Source organism: Sphaeramia orbicularis, chromosome 13 (genome assembly GCF_902148855.1).
Source record: "Sphaeramia orbicularis chromosome 13, fSphaOr1.1, whole genome shotgun sequence".
Classification (NCBI taxonomy): domain Eukaryota; kingdom Metazoa; phylum Chordata; class Actinopteri; order Kurtiformes; family Apogonidae; genus Sphaeramia; species Sphaeramia orbicularis.
The window spans coordinates 40107898-40123013 of NC_043969.1; the positions used below are offsets into that span (position 1 = coordinate 40107898).

The 15116-nt window shown below is 36.7% G+C and overlaps 1 protein-coding gene across 1 annotated transcript; it reads left to right on the forward strand.

The window, feature by feature from the left end:
* Positions 1-619: 619 nt before the first annotated feature.
* On the forward strand, positions 620-12770 carry trpc6b (transient receptor potential cation channel, subfamily C, member 6b). The gene is made up of 11 exons (XM_030152246.1): positions 620-1351; positions 2146-2331; positions 2438-2602; positions 2743-2959; positions 4781-5017; positions 5108-5372; positions 5465-5660; positions 7303-7509; positions 7732-7788; positions 12390-12465; positions 12561-12770. The coding sequence occupies exons 1-11, from the start codon at positions 626-628 to the stop codon at positions 12734-12736; spliced, it is 2508 nt and encodes an 835-aa protein (XP_030008106.1). The 5' UTR covers positions 620-625; the 3' UTR covers positions 12737-12770.
* The last annotated feature ends 2346 nt before the right edge of the window (positions 12771-15116 follow it).

Below are 15116 nucleotides of genomic sequence, written 5' to 3' on the forward strand. Positions count from 1 at the left end.
TTGAAATAATGGCATATTTGCTTTTTTTTTTTTTTTTAATAAAAAAGTTATAAAAAAGTAAACATTTACCAATGTAACATTTTAAACTTGAAAATTAATGGGTTGGTAGAGTAGGTAGAGCGGCTTTTCCAATAACCAAAGGGTTGGTGGTTCGAATCCTGGCTCTGACTGTCCATATGTCGAAGTGTCCATGGAAGACCCTGAAGCTTAAATTACTCCCAGTTGGACCTGGTGGCTTTGGAAAGTGCTTTGGACACCATGAAGGTGTAGAAAATGTGCTAAAGAAGTGCAGTCCATTTGCCATTTAAATCCAATGTTCCAAATCCAGTGCTCAAAACCACCTTTCTGGTGTCATTACTCAGAAATAGGGTTGAAGATGGACCTGTGGAGCTGAATTTATGAAGAATTCAGACCCAAGCATAGCATTTACAGTTTATGTAGACCACAGGGAAATGATTTAAAATGCATAATTCCATTTAAAAAAGCAAAATATGACCCTTTTAATGCAATATTTAGAAAATACATGGGGTGTCCAAAAACTTCTCTTCACTACATTTCTGGTATTGCCTGACCTGAAATGCGTTAATCTGTGTTTAGATGGAGTAATGACGGGAGCGTAACGACCATGGCCAAACCTCGGAGACAAGCCTTCCGGGTCGCGGGTTACCTATTCCACGCCCAGTCCCCCTGCAGCCTTTCCACCGCAGAGGAACTGTTTTTAGACGCTGCAGAATACGGCAACATCCCAGAAGTGAGGCGTCTGCTGGAGGAGCTGCCCCACTTTAATTTCAACTGTGTGAACTACATGGGCCAGAATGCACTGCAGCTGGCGGTTGCTAATGAACACTTAGAGGTGACGAAGCTCCTACTAAGGAAGAAAAATCTGGGTAGAATTGGAGACGCTCTGCTGTTAGCGATAAGCAAAGGGTATGTCCGTATAGTGGAGGAAATCCTGAGCCATCAGGCGTTTGCAGACAGTCACATGTTGACGAACAGTCCCAGTCAAGCAGACGCACATGATGACTTCTTCGCCTACGATGAAGATGGCACTCGATTCTCCCATGACATCACTCCCATCATCCTCGCTTCCCAGTGCCACGAGTATGAAATCGTGCACATACTCCTAATGAAAGGGGCCCGGATAGATCGTCCTCATGACTACTTCTGCCAGTGTAGTACATGCATCGAGCAGCAGCGGGACTCTTTCAGCCACTCTCAGTCTCGTATTAATGCATATAAAGGTCTGGCCAGTCCTGCATATCTGTCCCTGTCCAATGAGGACCCAGTGATGGCAGCTCTGGAGCTGAGCAATGAACTGGCAGTTCTGGCCAACATTGAGAAAGAGTTCAAGGTACAGTGGACGAAAAAATCAGAGGAAATCACATTGATTACACACGTAGAAGTATGAAACATAGAAATGTCAGCCCTGTGACGAACTGGTGACATGTCCAGGGTGTACCCCGCCTTCGCCCATAAATAGCTGGGATTGGCTCTAGCGACCCCTGTAACCCTATGAGGATAAAGCAGGTTCAGAAAATGAATGAATGAATGAAAGTAGAGGTAGAAAAATGTGTCAAAAGACTGGTAAAAGTAGAATACTGAGTAGAAAACTCTGAAATTCAAAATTTCAACCTGAGTGTGTTATCGGACATTGTCATCTACCTCCTTGTCAGTTCCCATGACAACAGTCTCCCTCCTCTTACCATTAAACATCCGAGCAGCACTTGCTAAAAAGTAAACACATGCAATAACAGGACAAAAATCACTCATATTTACTATTTAGCTTCAAAATTTCTATAAAATCTCTCTGAATGACTGTATAGTTTTATAGACACCAACATGCTTCTTGACCTCACTAAGGTATGGGATTGGACCCATATTTAATGTTAGCGGGAATTACCAAAAATAGTCACTTGCCCGATAAAGAGTTAAAATGCTGGCATGGAGCATTTTACCGCAAAGTAACTTCCATTTCTCATATCAATTATGCTTTCTTTTTGATACATATTTTAAGTTTCTTAATAAAGGACTTATACTTGTAATGGGGTACGTTAACAATATGCTAATACGACTTTAATGATAGCTGTTGGGTTGTTGTTAGTTTGTGGTTTACAGTCATACCTCTGTTGCATTTCCTCGTTACAGAATGATTATAAGAAACTGTCCATGCAGTGCAAAGACTTCGTGGTGGGACTCCTGGATCTGTGTCGGAATACTGAAGAGGTGGAGGCGGTCTTAAACGGCAACACCGAATCTTGCCCGACCCTTAAACCCTCCGTAAGACAGAATCTCATCAGGTTAAAACTGGCAATAAAATATGAAGTGAAAAAGGTAAGAAAGACAGATCTTTTGCATCTTTTTACATTCAGTTTGATGTTTGATACCCTGCATTTTTATTTTGCGAAAGAATCCTCATATGCTAATTTTTTCTTCCTAGTTTGTGGCACATCCGAACTGCCAACAGCAACTCCTCTCAATCTGGTACGAGAACTTATCTGGAGTGCGACAGCAAGCAACGGCAGTGAAAATCCTCCTTGTCCTTGGTGTAGCTGTTGGATTGCCCGTCCTAGCCTTGATCTACTGGATAGCGCCGACAAGTAAGGTTAGCTACAAACAACACATGAATGGTTGAGACTTTGGCATCAGTTCACTTGATTTTCCATCATTTGTTGGCAGATAAAGGGAGAGTGATTACTGGAACAGTACCAACTTGGCAGATGAAAATAACATTTTTGTTCTCAGATGGGGAAACTCCTGTGTGGACCTTTTCTGAAGTTTGTGGCCCATGCAGCTTCCTTCATCATCTTTCTGTGCTTGCTGGTTCTGAACACGGCTGACCGATTCGAGGGAACGTCGCTGCTTCCGAACATGACCTTGCACGATCACCCTTTGCAGTTGTTTCGTATGAAGACCACCCCCTTCACGTGGATGGAGATTCTCATCATATCTTGGGTCATAGGTAATTAAAAAACACTTTCCCTTGTACTTTCTTCTCTGTTTTACAAAGGGGCGCCGCTACCAATTATGGGCCCCGTGAAAGCATAATCGTTGTTGACCCTCCAGAAATTAACTATTTTCTCAATCTGTCGAACCGGGGGGGCGGCTATGTAGATGGGAGGTGGGAAACAAAACTGAAACTTAACTTTCTTTCACCGTCTGACTCCCGACTTCTATGCCTCTCTTATACAGCACACCGTACACGAAATTTTCACAACTTCTAACCTATTTCCACTGAGCCCCATGAATTTGTCATGTGTGCCCCCCCTTATCGGCACCCCAGGTTTTACACAGTCTTGCATAGTAACAAAGAACTAATACTTCACTACTGTGCTCAAGTATGTTTTGGGAGAATTTGTACTTTACTGAGTATTTTTTCTCGACATTTCCTAACTCAGTTGTAAACTTCTACTCTGACACATTTTTAATGCACAGTATTGTTACTCATTACCAACAATAACTTAAAGGAAATTTGGAGTTTTCACCACTGAGATTACCATTGATGCAACAAAGTCCGGAAGCTGATTTGTCAGTGGGCCTAATCTCGTAATGTACAAGTGCAAATGGCAGTCCACGCTCAACCTGATGGCAATCGGTTGATGTGAGCAGCAGTGTAATATTCCAAATTTTGACTACCTTTGGTTGTTATTTACATTTACTTGCACTATTTTTTTTCATTACTTGAGTACATTTCATTGTAGATTACTAGATATACTTAAGTACAGTAAGTTCAGCTACTTTAAGACTTAAACTTTAGTAGCATTTCAGTTGGTGACTTGAACTTCTACCAAAGTAATTTTTTGGTAGGGTGCCTGTACCTGTAGCCTGACCAGCCATCCATGTTTCTCAATGAGAAATCCATCTGGAATTGCAAATATGAGGGCGGGACTAACAGGCGCCGAGTAAACCAATCACAAGTAAAATGCACGTGGCGCTTTTGTCAGAGAAATTTAAGAATACGGGGGTAATCTGTAAATCAATCCTTATTTTGAATCAAGTAAACAACAGAAAACAGTTGTATAGAGATTTGCGGACTTGGAACTAACTTTGACTCATGACAAAAAGAAGTCAGTGCATATGACGCATTGCCAAACACTTGCCCCCCAAACTTGTGATTGGTCGGTAGAGAAAAGATTGTGTATATTTCACAAATATTCCAGACTGTTTTCTCAGTATTGAATACACTGAGAAAACCGGATGGCTAGTCAGGCTACTGTACTTCTACTCAACTTTGTGAGTTTCCGGTACTTTATACAACACTAGTTTTACACTCTCGTACACACCCACTAACAGCTGCCAGTTCTTTTCCCTTATTATATCCAATAATTTATCCGTTATCTCCGTGACACCAATACCTGTCGTCTTTCAGTCAAGCTCCCAAACTGCTGAATTTACATCTCTCTGTAACGCTTACAGGGCAAAGACTATTACAAGTCATTGAGGAGCTGTAAATCCCTCAAACTCTATTGTGCTACAAAATTGCCCACCAAGATAATTATGTATTCTTAGCACTCATGCACTCTCATAAATCACACTGGCAATTACTTTCCGCAAAGGCCAAGGTACGTTTTCAGTTTGCTCTGCAGGCAAGACTTTGGACATAACAAATATGCACTGCCAGTATATAATTTTGAAACCGGCGTGATAAGTATTGATGGTTATTTCATGCCTTATTTGCCGGTTTTATTATTTCTTCAAATTACAATCCATCATTTCAACTGAGAGAAAAACATCGCAAGCATTTAGTTAAATTGAGATTAAACGTGTGATCTGTTTCTTGTAGGAAAGATCTGGGAGGAATGTAGAGACATTTGGTCCCAAGACATCCGTGAATATATCTCCGAGCCCTGGAACCTCCTCGATTTCAGCATTTTGACCATTTTTATGACTTCCTTCATTGCCAGATTAATGGCATTTTGGCATGCGTATTCTGCCCAGTGTTATGTGGACAAGCACTACAAGCACTACGCCGACTTGTCCAACGTGACTTTACCATTTGACATCCAGTATTTCCAACTAGGTGAGTATTTTTCACTCTTCTATCTTGATTTTATGGCTCCCATAGGAGTCTTTCATGTTTATTCTGACATAATAATAAACGTGTTTTCAGCTCGAGTCAACTGGATGCCCTCAGACCCGCAGCTTATATCCGAAGGCCTGTACGCAATCGCAGTCGTGCTCAGTTTCTCGCGCATCGCCTACATCCTGCCCGCAAATGAGAGCTTTGGGCCTCTGCAGATCTCTCTGGGAAGGACGGTGAAGGACATCTTTAAATTCCTGGTCATTTTCATAACCGTGTTTGTGGCGTTCATGGTGGGAATGTTCAATCTTTACTCATACTACCTCGGAGCCAAGTACAACGATGCCTTTACAACGTAAGTATGGAAATGATCCGAAGATGTGACGGAATTAACATGATAAAGTCCGTACTATGAGGATTTTAAGTCTTGTTCTCATGTTCTCACAGGGTTGAGGAGAGTTTCAAGACTTTATTTTGGGCCATCTTCGGCTTGTCTGAAGTGAAATCGGTGGTCATTAACATCGACCATAAATTCATAGAGAACATCGGCTACATCCTGTACGGCGTCTACAACATCATCATGGTCGTCGTTCTGCTGAATATGCTCATTGCAATGTTTAACAGCTCCTTCCAAGAAATACAGGTGTGTCTTTAAAAGTGGAGTGAAATTATACCAGGTTCATCTGTCTTTATAGTTGTAGAAAAAATTATTAGACCATCAAAAGTCATCAAAAACAGTGGTTATCCAATCAAGTACTAACTCCTGTGTGTATCATGTGACTAAAACAGAGAAAAGAAAACATGGAATGTCTAAAAGCACTGTTTTTGGCAGTACAATACCATAGATATTGATGCAAGAACTGAAGTGATTTTGTATTTTATCAAGAAAACATGGAAAATGGATAGATATCAGCTCCGAAATTAAATTCTCATGAGCTATTTTAGTTGTTATCATTATATTTCTCCAAACAAATGTACCTTTAGTTGTACCAGGCATTAAAATGAACAAGAAATTGAAGAAAACAAGGGGGGGGGGGGGGTCTAATAATTTCTTCCGTGACTGTATGTTAAGTTGTTTTGTTTTGTCCAGACTAGAGAACTGCAAAAGACGATGCAACTTTACGTTAGTATCAATGATAATGACAAGTTTCCTGTAAAATTAGAAAACTGCTTTTAACAAATACTTAAGGTTTTATGAATGAAAACAAAAAGGAAAAATCAATATTAAATGAAATAACTGATTTGGCAGTATCAGTACACTCATGGCCAAAAATTTTGGGAATGACATGATGTGGTAATAAAGGTGTTTTTTTGTTTTTTGTTTTTTTTTGGCAAAACTTAAAAAAATCCATTTGTTTCCAGGTCAAGGTCAAGTTTATTTATATTGCACATTATAACAACACAAAGTGCCCAAAGTGCTGTAAAAAGATATAGGTAAAAATACAAGATATAATACAACTAATAGAAATATCTAAAAAATAAATTGATATAGAAGTTAAGATCTACAAAAACTGACAAAATAGATACACAATTGTAGAATAAATAAATAGTATCTGGTGCTAACTTTAAAAAATCCACTGTTTCCAGGTTAAGGTTAAGTTTATTTCTGTAGCACATTTACAACAATGCAAAGTTCCCAAAGTGCTGCACAAGGATATAAGTAAAAATACAAGATATAATAAAAGTAATGAAAATATATAGATATAGAATTTAAGATATACTAAAACTGATAAAATAGATACATAATAATAGGAGAAATAAATAATATCTAAAAATACAACCAGAATGTAAAACAAATAAAAGTCACGTACTTGTATTAAAAACTAGGTTATAATTAAAGAGTACAATTTGGGAAAATTAAAAGTATTATATAGGTTTCAAAGAAATTTAATGACAAATAAATCACAATTATGATTAACTCTCAAAACTTTTGGCCATAAGTGTACTACAAGAGCGTGTGGAAATGGCAGAGTGTGTGTAAGAATAATCCAAGTCTACAGTTGAATATTTTCCTTGTATTTCACATTCAATCTAATTAAAGTGTAATATTTTTTTCTAAAACAAAATGAGATAAATGATGACGATCAAACAATAATAATAAAACACTTTTCTTTGCGAAAACAGTTTTGACGATTTACCACTAATTAGCAGAAACTGACAAGTCATTTTATCCCATTGTTATTTTTGGCATTAAAATAAGACATATTTCAAACATGGTTAATATTTCAGGTCAAACATTAATAACGGTCTTTTACCTCCTCTTATGTTCTCGTCCATATGTGCAGGATGACGCTGATGTGGAGTGGAAGTTTGCCAGAGCCAAACTTTGGTTCTCGTACTTTGAGAACGGTGGAACTCTGCCTGTTCCCTTCAACCTCGTACCCAGTCCCAAGGCTGTGGCCTCTCTTCTGTCCAGGATGAAGACATTTCTCTGGGATGTACCTCGACATGAAAGCAGAGAAAACTCTAACTGTGAGGTGGAACTTAAGAAGGTACAGATTCTGTTAGTGATGCAAAACAACAGAATGACTGAGTTTAGAAGAAGAAATCCATAACGTACTCACGTTTAGTTTACTTTGACATATGTTTGATGCAGGTTTAGTGGGTCTTCTTGTGTTTCCTTCAAAAGTTACAGCTAAAAGAGTATGAACATACAGTATATTTGTGTGTTAAATCTGCATTAATTGGGTTTTTTCTCTCTCTTTCTATTATAGTTGAGGCAACAGGAAGTTCCAAGTGTGGAATCTTCATTTTCTCAGACCCATCACCAAGTAAAGAAGTTTCTATACAATCAGCTGATAGTTTACATTATAGCTCTGTTAGCTTCGCTCTGTTTTTAGACTGAAAACAGCCACAGTAAAACCACAAAGTCAGAACTGTCACAGTTCAGTCTGAACCGTGGATCAACAAACAGCAACTTAGTAAAGATAATAACATCCCATAATAACTTCATGCCTTTGTGAGCCTCATAATCAAACTTACCTGTGTGGAAGAAATGCTACCATTTCAGCATCAAACTCCATTCTTTTCATTTAGAGCTGTGTCCAATGGAGAAAACAACAACAGTTCTTGTAGCTTTTATCACTTTGTCACTGTTCTTTCAATCTAAAACTGGTTTCTTTTTGGTTCTTATTCTAACTGGTCACTTTCTGATGCTTTGCTCAAAGGCTCTGAGGTGTTAGCTTTCATCACCGTAGGAGACCAGCAGAGTGACTCACTACTCCCTCTAATGGTCACATAGATATCCTGGCCCATCACTAGTCGCTTTTCCATTGACCCTCAAATTGCGCAAATATAACTTGCGCATAAAAATTTACCGAATGGAAAAATGACAATTTTGCCAAAATTCTCATTTTTCGATTAAAAGTTTTTGCGCGAGCAAGAGGTGGTTTTTCAGGCATGGCGCAAATGGTATATCACGCAAAACTGCAATGGAAAGACCTTTTTTCACAATTAGAGTCAGGTGAATTAAAAAACCTGATGTCATTTTTTAATTTAGTATGAGATAGAGGGGTAATATATAATAATAATAATGAATATATCTATAAATCAACACCGTATTTACGTTCGTCACCATGTTTATGGAATGACTTCTCGTGTCATCTCACGGTAATAAATAAACAAATCATTGCCTTTGTGATTTAATGGAAAAAAACGACACTTCGCACTTCTGTTTCTTCGACATTTAGTGAATATCGGTAAGGTTTTGCGCAGATGTCCAATGGAAAAGTGACTAGTGTAAATAAATTCAGCTCATATCTCTACAGTCCTATCCATTGACATCTTTGGTAGAACTTCAAAACTCTTTATTACCCCGCCCCCCAAAGGAGTTTGTGTCTTTGTTTTTTTGTTTGTTAACACTCCAGCAGCAAAACTGTTATTTTTTTAAATGAATTTTTTCAATCTTTTTTTTCTCTCAAAATTCAAATGTCTATAAAAACATCCATTTTGTTTCAATTTACTTCAAACTTGGCACATACATAGAGGCAATTGATATGCTGACATTAGCACATGCATAGACATGATGACGTCAGCTGGATCGATGCCAAAATAAGCTACAATATGTACGAGGGGCGGGGTTTGTTGTGCCTGGAACCACTTGTGCTAAACTAGAAATACTACCCTTTAAATCCCACCTGGAAATGCAATGATGTACAGTATGTACTCCTTCATGAATAATGATGTATATAAATCCACAAAAGGATTCCTCAGCTTTTGATGCAAAAATATAGCCTGTAATTCACAAAAAGGTGGAATTCACACCAACTGTGCTGCCAAGCAGATAGCATCTTAGGCACCTGTTCCATTAGAATATATGGAAATTAAGGAATATTCATATGTTTGGCCAAAAACCACCCCCTTTGAAGCTTAGGGTGATTCATTACATTTATTGAGCACTATATTTTATTCATCAGGAATCTAAGCTGCAGAACACACAAACATTAATTACAGATCTAATCCTGACTGACTCGTTTGTAAGTGACGCCACTGCTGCTGTGTAAATGCGCACAGCCTTTTTTAGAGTTTGAAGATGCACTTGGTGTCAACTGATGATACTTAAGTCAGCTGAGACGCCAAAACACAACATCAGAACTAATATTTCTGCCAAATCCCAGATAAAGACAGTGACCCTTTAACCCTATAACACAGTGGTTTCCAACCTTTTTTGGCTCGTGACCTCATTTTAACATCACAGATTTCTGGTGACACCAGACATTCGAAAATGAGACTTTTTTTGTGCTAAAATTAATTTGTTTTTGATCATGTAATGTTTGTTATACTATGTTGCAAATAAATATTAATTTTAGATTACATTTAGGCTTTTTAATTTTATTTTCCTTGGTCAGGATATGTACATTCAGTCAAGCTTTTATTTAGGAGGCTGCAAATTAATACTGAAAAAACAATAACTCAAATTATGAATTATGATTGAGCTGCAGCATCTGAAACTGACCACAATGAACCTTTGACAGGTAAACAGTACCACAGTGCTTTAGTTTCAGCTTTGAAGTTTGTCATGTCTTTTATGTATTGTAATTGTCTCCCTCAATTCACCATATATTTTTTTATTAGTAAGTTTTTTTGTTTTTTTGTTTATCAATTACTAGAAATTTCAGGCGACCCCATTTGAATTCCCCAACCCCAAGGTTGAAAAACACTGCTATAACGTCAAACGTTTGATACAGGAGTTTTGAAGCCCTCTACATGATCAGTGTGATATTTTTTCTTGAAAAACCTGATGTATACAATTAGATACATGCAATACACAGATAATCCACCAGGGGGAGGAATTCATTCACCAGAGGCCTTTCCAGTGACACTACAAGACTGTCATTAATGAGGAAGGAGGAAGAACGTTGCCGATTTTGAAAAGGAATTACCAATTTATTAGACACGTTTATGTTATATTATGTTTTTGTTTGTTCAAAAATAATTAATATTCGAGCATTGCGACCTGATGTATCAAATATGATACAAAATTTAAACTCATACATAGGAATTGATATTTGAAAAAAAAAAAAAATGGGGGGTTGTTCAGAAGGACCAATAAAGGCTCAAGTTTCAATGAACTGGAATTTTCTGTCAATGATTTAATGCAGTGTTTTTTAACCTTGGGGTTGGGACCTCACGTGAGGTTGCCTGGAATTCAAATGGGATCACCGGAAATTCCGTCATAATTCATAGTTTGAGTTCTAGTTTTTTCAGTATTAATGTGCAGCCTTTTAAATCCAAGCTGGACTGACTGTACATATTCTGATCAAGGAAAATAAAATTCTCACTTTGTGCAGTAATCTACACCTGGCTTTTCTGCCTCCATCTATAAAAATATACATTATATAGACTAAATGTCATCTAAAATTTTCATTTATTCGCAACATAGTATAGCAAACTATTACATGATCAAAAACAAATTAGATTTAGCAAAAGAAAAAGAAAAAAAAGTCTCTGTTTTGAATGTCTGGGTTTGCCAGAAATTTGTGATGTTAAAATGGGGTTTATGAGACAAAAAAGGTTGGAAACCACTGGTTTAATGGTTCAGGCTTTACAGGGTTAACAGCATTATTGTTGGATTACGATACTAATCAAACATGTTTCAGACAAGGATGAGTCACATTGATAGAGTTTATTATGGATCAATCTGAACATTGAAATGTGGATTAAAAGTCTGAAATACTAGTAAAAGTTGATTTAGGTACAAAATAAGAGCTGGTTTACTTTATACAGGGTGGGGAAGCAAAATTTACAATATTTTGAGGCAGGGATTGAAAGACAGTGTATGACCAATTAGTTTATCGAAAGTCATGAGAATTTATTTGCCACAAGAAAATTTCCATAATAGAAAATGTTTTTATTCTATGTGTCCTCCTTCTTTCTCAATAACTGCCTTCACACGCTTCCTGAAACTTGCGCAAGTGTTCCTCAAATATTCGGGTGACGACTTCTCCCATTCTTCTTTAATAGTATCTTTAAGAAAGTCAACATTGCTGTGTGATGTTCTATTGGTAGCATGTTCTAAAACGCCCCAAATAGCAGAATCCCGAGGGTTTAGATCTGGGCTAGAAGGCGGTCATAAACATGATTCCCAAAAATTGCTAAAGTTGGATTTGTTGCTGTTGTCAACAAGTGTTTTGGTGTTCTTGTGTAAGATTTGAACTTCAAATCATATTTTACTGCATTTCTAACGCTCTTGTTGTCTACCTCAAGTTCAATTGCCATTTTTCTCATGGATTTGGTTGGATCCTTTAGGATTTTGGATTTGAGAGCTTTAATAAAAGCTTTGGTACGTTTTTTTTGTTGCTTCCTCCACTTCCAGACTTTCTCTTAATAGTTTTGCTCATAGTCATTCTCTTCTTTCCATTATAAACAGTCTTATGGACACTCCAACTGTTTTTGAAATCTCCTTTGGTGTGACGAGTGCATTCAGCAAATCACACACTCTTTGACGTTTGCTTTCCTGATTACTCATATGGGCAAAAGTTTGTGAAAAGGTATGGATAATAGTGTTAGGTATGATTATGACATCAGTATATGTTTGGTTTCAAAACAATTGACGTAGTGCCTGCTGAGAAAAAACAACTACATGTTCATTGTAAATTTTGCTTCCCCACCCTGTAGGTGTGTGTGCCAGAATATCATTAGTGATAACTGTGATTAGTTATTGTGTGAATATGTCAGCAAAACAGAGTAGATAGTGGGTGGAAAAGTGGTGATAATAGTAACCTTGCTGCATTGTTTGTGGATCTGGCCCTCATGTTAATAGTACCGATAGGATTTGTTAGTCATATGGTCAAAAACATCATCAAATGTTCTAACTTGTTCTGTTCTGATATGAGAAGAACAATCAGCTCAAGTGCTTTCCTCTTTATTCCAGAAGATAATGAATCGACTTATCAAAAGATACGTCTTGAAAGCACAAAGAGATAAAGACAACGACGAGGTGAACGAAGGTGAGTTAAGCAGGTTAACTGAATCCGAGGCTTTTCATGTCTGCACGACCACATTACAACTGTTCTGTGACGCTGTTTGACCGACTGTTCAACAGGTGAGCTGAAGGAGATCAAACAGGACATCTCCAGTCTCCGCTACGAGCTTCTGGAGAGGGGGAAACACGATACCGAGACACTGGCCGAGCTTATCAGGCAGCTGGAGGAAGTCATGCATGTTCAACAGAAACTCAAGTACAAGGAGCTGAAGAATGAGCTGGTTACTTTGTCTTAAAATGTTAATATTAGAGAAAGTGGAATATGGACAATGTGTACTTTGCAAAAAAAAAAAAAAATCTGACAACACTGTATCCTGTGTTTAAACCTGGGGTGTCAAACTCATTTTAGTTCAGGGGCCACATTCAGCCCAGTATGATCGAAAGTGGGCCGGACCAGTAAAATAATAACAGTGAAAAAAGTCCAATGACATGACAATCTGTACATCTGCAAGGCAAAATCTAAATCTTACCAAGTGTATTTTTCTCATTTCTTGTCAAAATATCTCATCACACTTAAAATAAGACATAATCACCTAAAGAGTAACTTTTCAGTGAGATATAAGAACTTATTTTTAGACAATAGATCTGGAAAATCTTACCAAGATAATTTTCACTCTTTCCCTCGGCAGATGTTTTTTGGTTAATTCAAGATTTTTTTTTTTTTTTTTTTTTTTTTTTGGCTTAATTCAAGACTTTTTCCTTCATTCAAGATTTTTTTTTTTTTTTTTTGCTTAATTCAAGACTTTTTGCTTAATTCAAGATTTTTTTGGGCTTAATTCAAGACTTTTTGCTTAATTCAATATATATTTTTTTTTTGCTGAATTCAAGATTTTTTTCCTTAATTCAAGATTTTTTTTCCTTAATTCAAGCTAAAAAAAAAAAAAAAAAAAAAAAAAATCTGCCAATGGAACAAATGAAAATTATCCTGGTAAGATTTCTTGAAATATTGAAATTGAAATTCAAGATCTATTGTCTAAAAATAAGTTCTTATATCTCACTGAAAAGTTATGCTTTAGGTGATTGTCTTATTTTAAGTGTGATGAGATATTTTGACTAGAAATGAGAAAATTACACTTGGTAAGACTTTGATTTTGCTTTGCTGGATTGGCCCAGTTGGCGGGTCAGTGTATCTGTTGGAAATTGGATTTTCTTTTCAGAAACAAAATAAAAACTAGTGGTTAATTGATTTTCATTTTAAAATAGAAGAATTAAAATTGAATTTCAAGGTGTTTTTCTTTTTCAGTGTAAAAACAGATAGACCAAAAAAAACAAAAAAAAAAACAGATTGATTTTTGTTTTCTCTTTCTAGTAACAAAAAAGAAAGTTACTGGATGTTGTCATTGTCAAGGAAAGAGCACTAATGCCATCAAGGTCACAGGTCTGGTTTTCATAGACATTTGTGGAGGGAGCACGTCTACGATGTCCAGATTTCGTATGAACCAGAAGATCCATACAAACCAATTATTTGTAAGAATCTTTGTGACCTTGATGGCATTAGTCTGGTTTCAGAAAATAAAAAAAAAAAAGGGCGTTTTCGGTCTGTTTTTTCCATTTCTGTCAGGTAATAATTTTCTCTTTTGTTATTATAGAGAGAAAACAAAACTCAATCTTTTTTTTTTATTTTTTTTTTATTTGGTTTATCTGTTTTGACACTGAAAAAGAAAAACACCTTGAAATTAAATTTTAACTCTTCTGTTTAAAAAAAAAATCAATTAACCTCCAGGTTTTATTATTATTATTATTGTTTCTGAAAAGAAACTCCACTCTCCAAAAGATACACAGACCTTGGTGGGCCAGTTTTGGCCCCTGGGCCGTATATTTGACACCTATGGTCTAAACCAGGGGTGTCAAAGTCATTTTAGTTCAGGGGCCACATTCAGCCTAATTTAATCTCAAGTGGACTGGACCAGTAAAATAATAACAGTGAAAAAAATTAAATTATATTATGATCAGGTTTACATCTACAAAGTTTCCTTAAAAATCTGAATAACATGAACAACTTGAATTGTCTTAAGAAAAACAAGTGCAATTTTAACAATATTCTGCCTCGGTTTATCAGTTTATCATTTATGCATGTGCGTTACAATTGCACAAAACATTTAGTAACAGGCAGAATATTGGTAAAATTACATTTACTTTTCTTAAGACATTTCCGTTTGTTCATATTTGTTCAGGTTATTCACATTTTTGTAACAGTACAGGGTGGGGAAGCAAAATTTACAATATTTTGAGGCAGGGATTGAAAGACAGTGTATGACCAATTAGTTTATTGAAAGTCATGAGAATTTATTTGCCACAAGAAAATTGACAGAATAGAAAATGTTTTTATTCTATGTGTCCTCCTTCTTTCTCAATAACTGCCTTCACACGCTTCCTGAAACTTGCGCAAGTGTTCCTCAAATATTCGGGTGACAACTTCTCCCATTCTTCTTTAATAGTATCTTCCAGACTTTCTCGTAATAGTTTTGCTCATAGTCATTCTCTTCTTTCCATTCTAAACAGTCTTTATGGACACTCCAACTATTTTTGAAATCTCCTTTGGTGTGACGAGTGCATTCAGCAAATCACACACTCTTTGACGTTTGCTTTCCTGATTACTCATATGGGCAAAAGTTT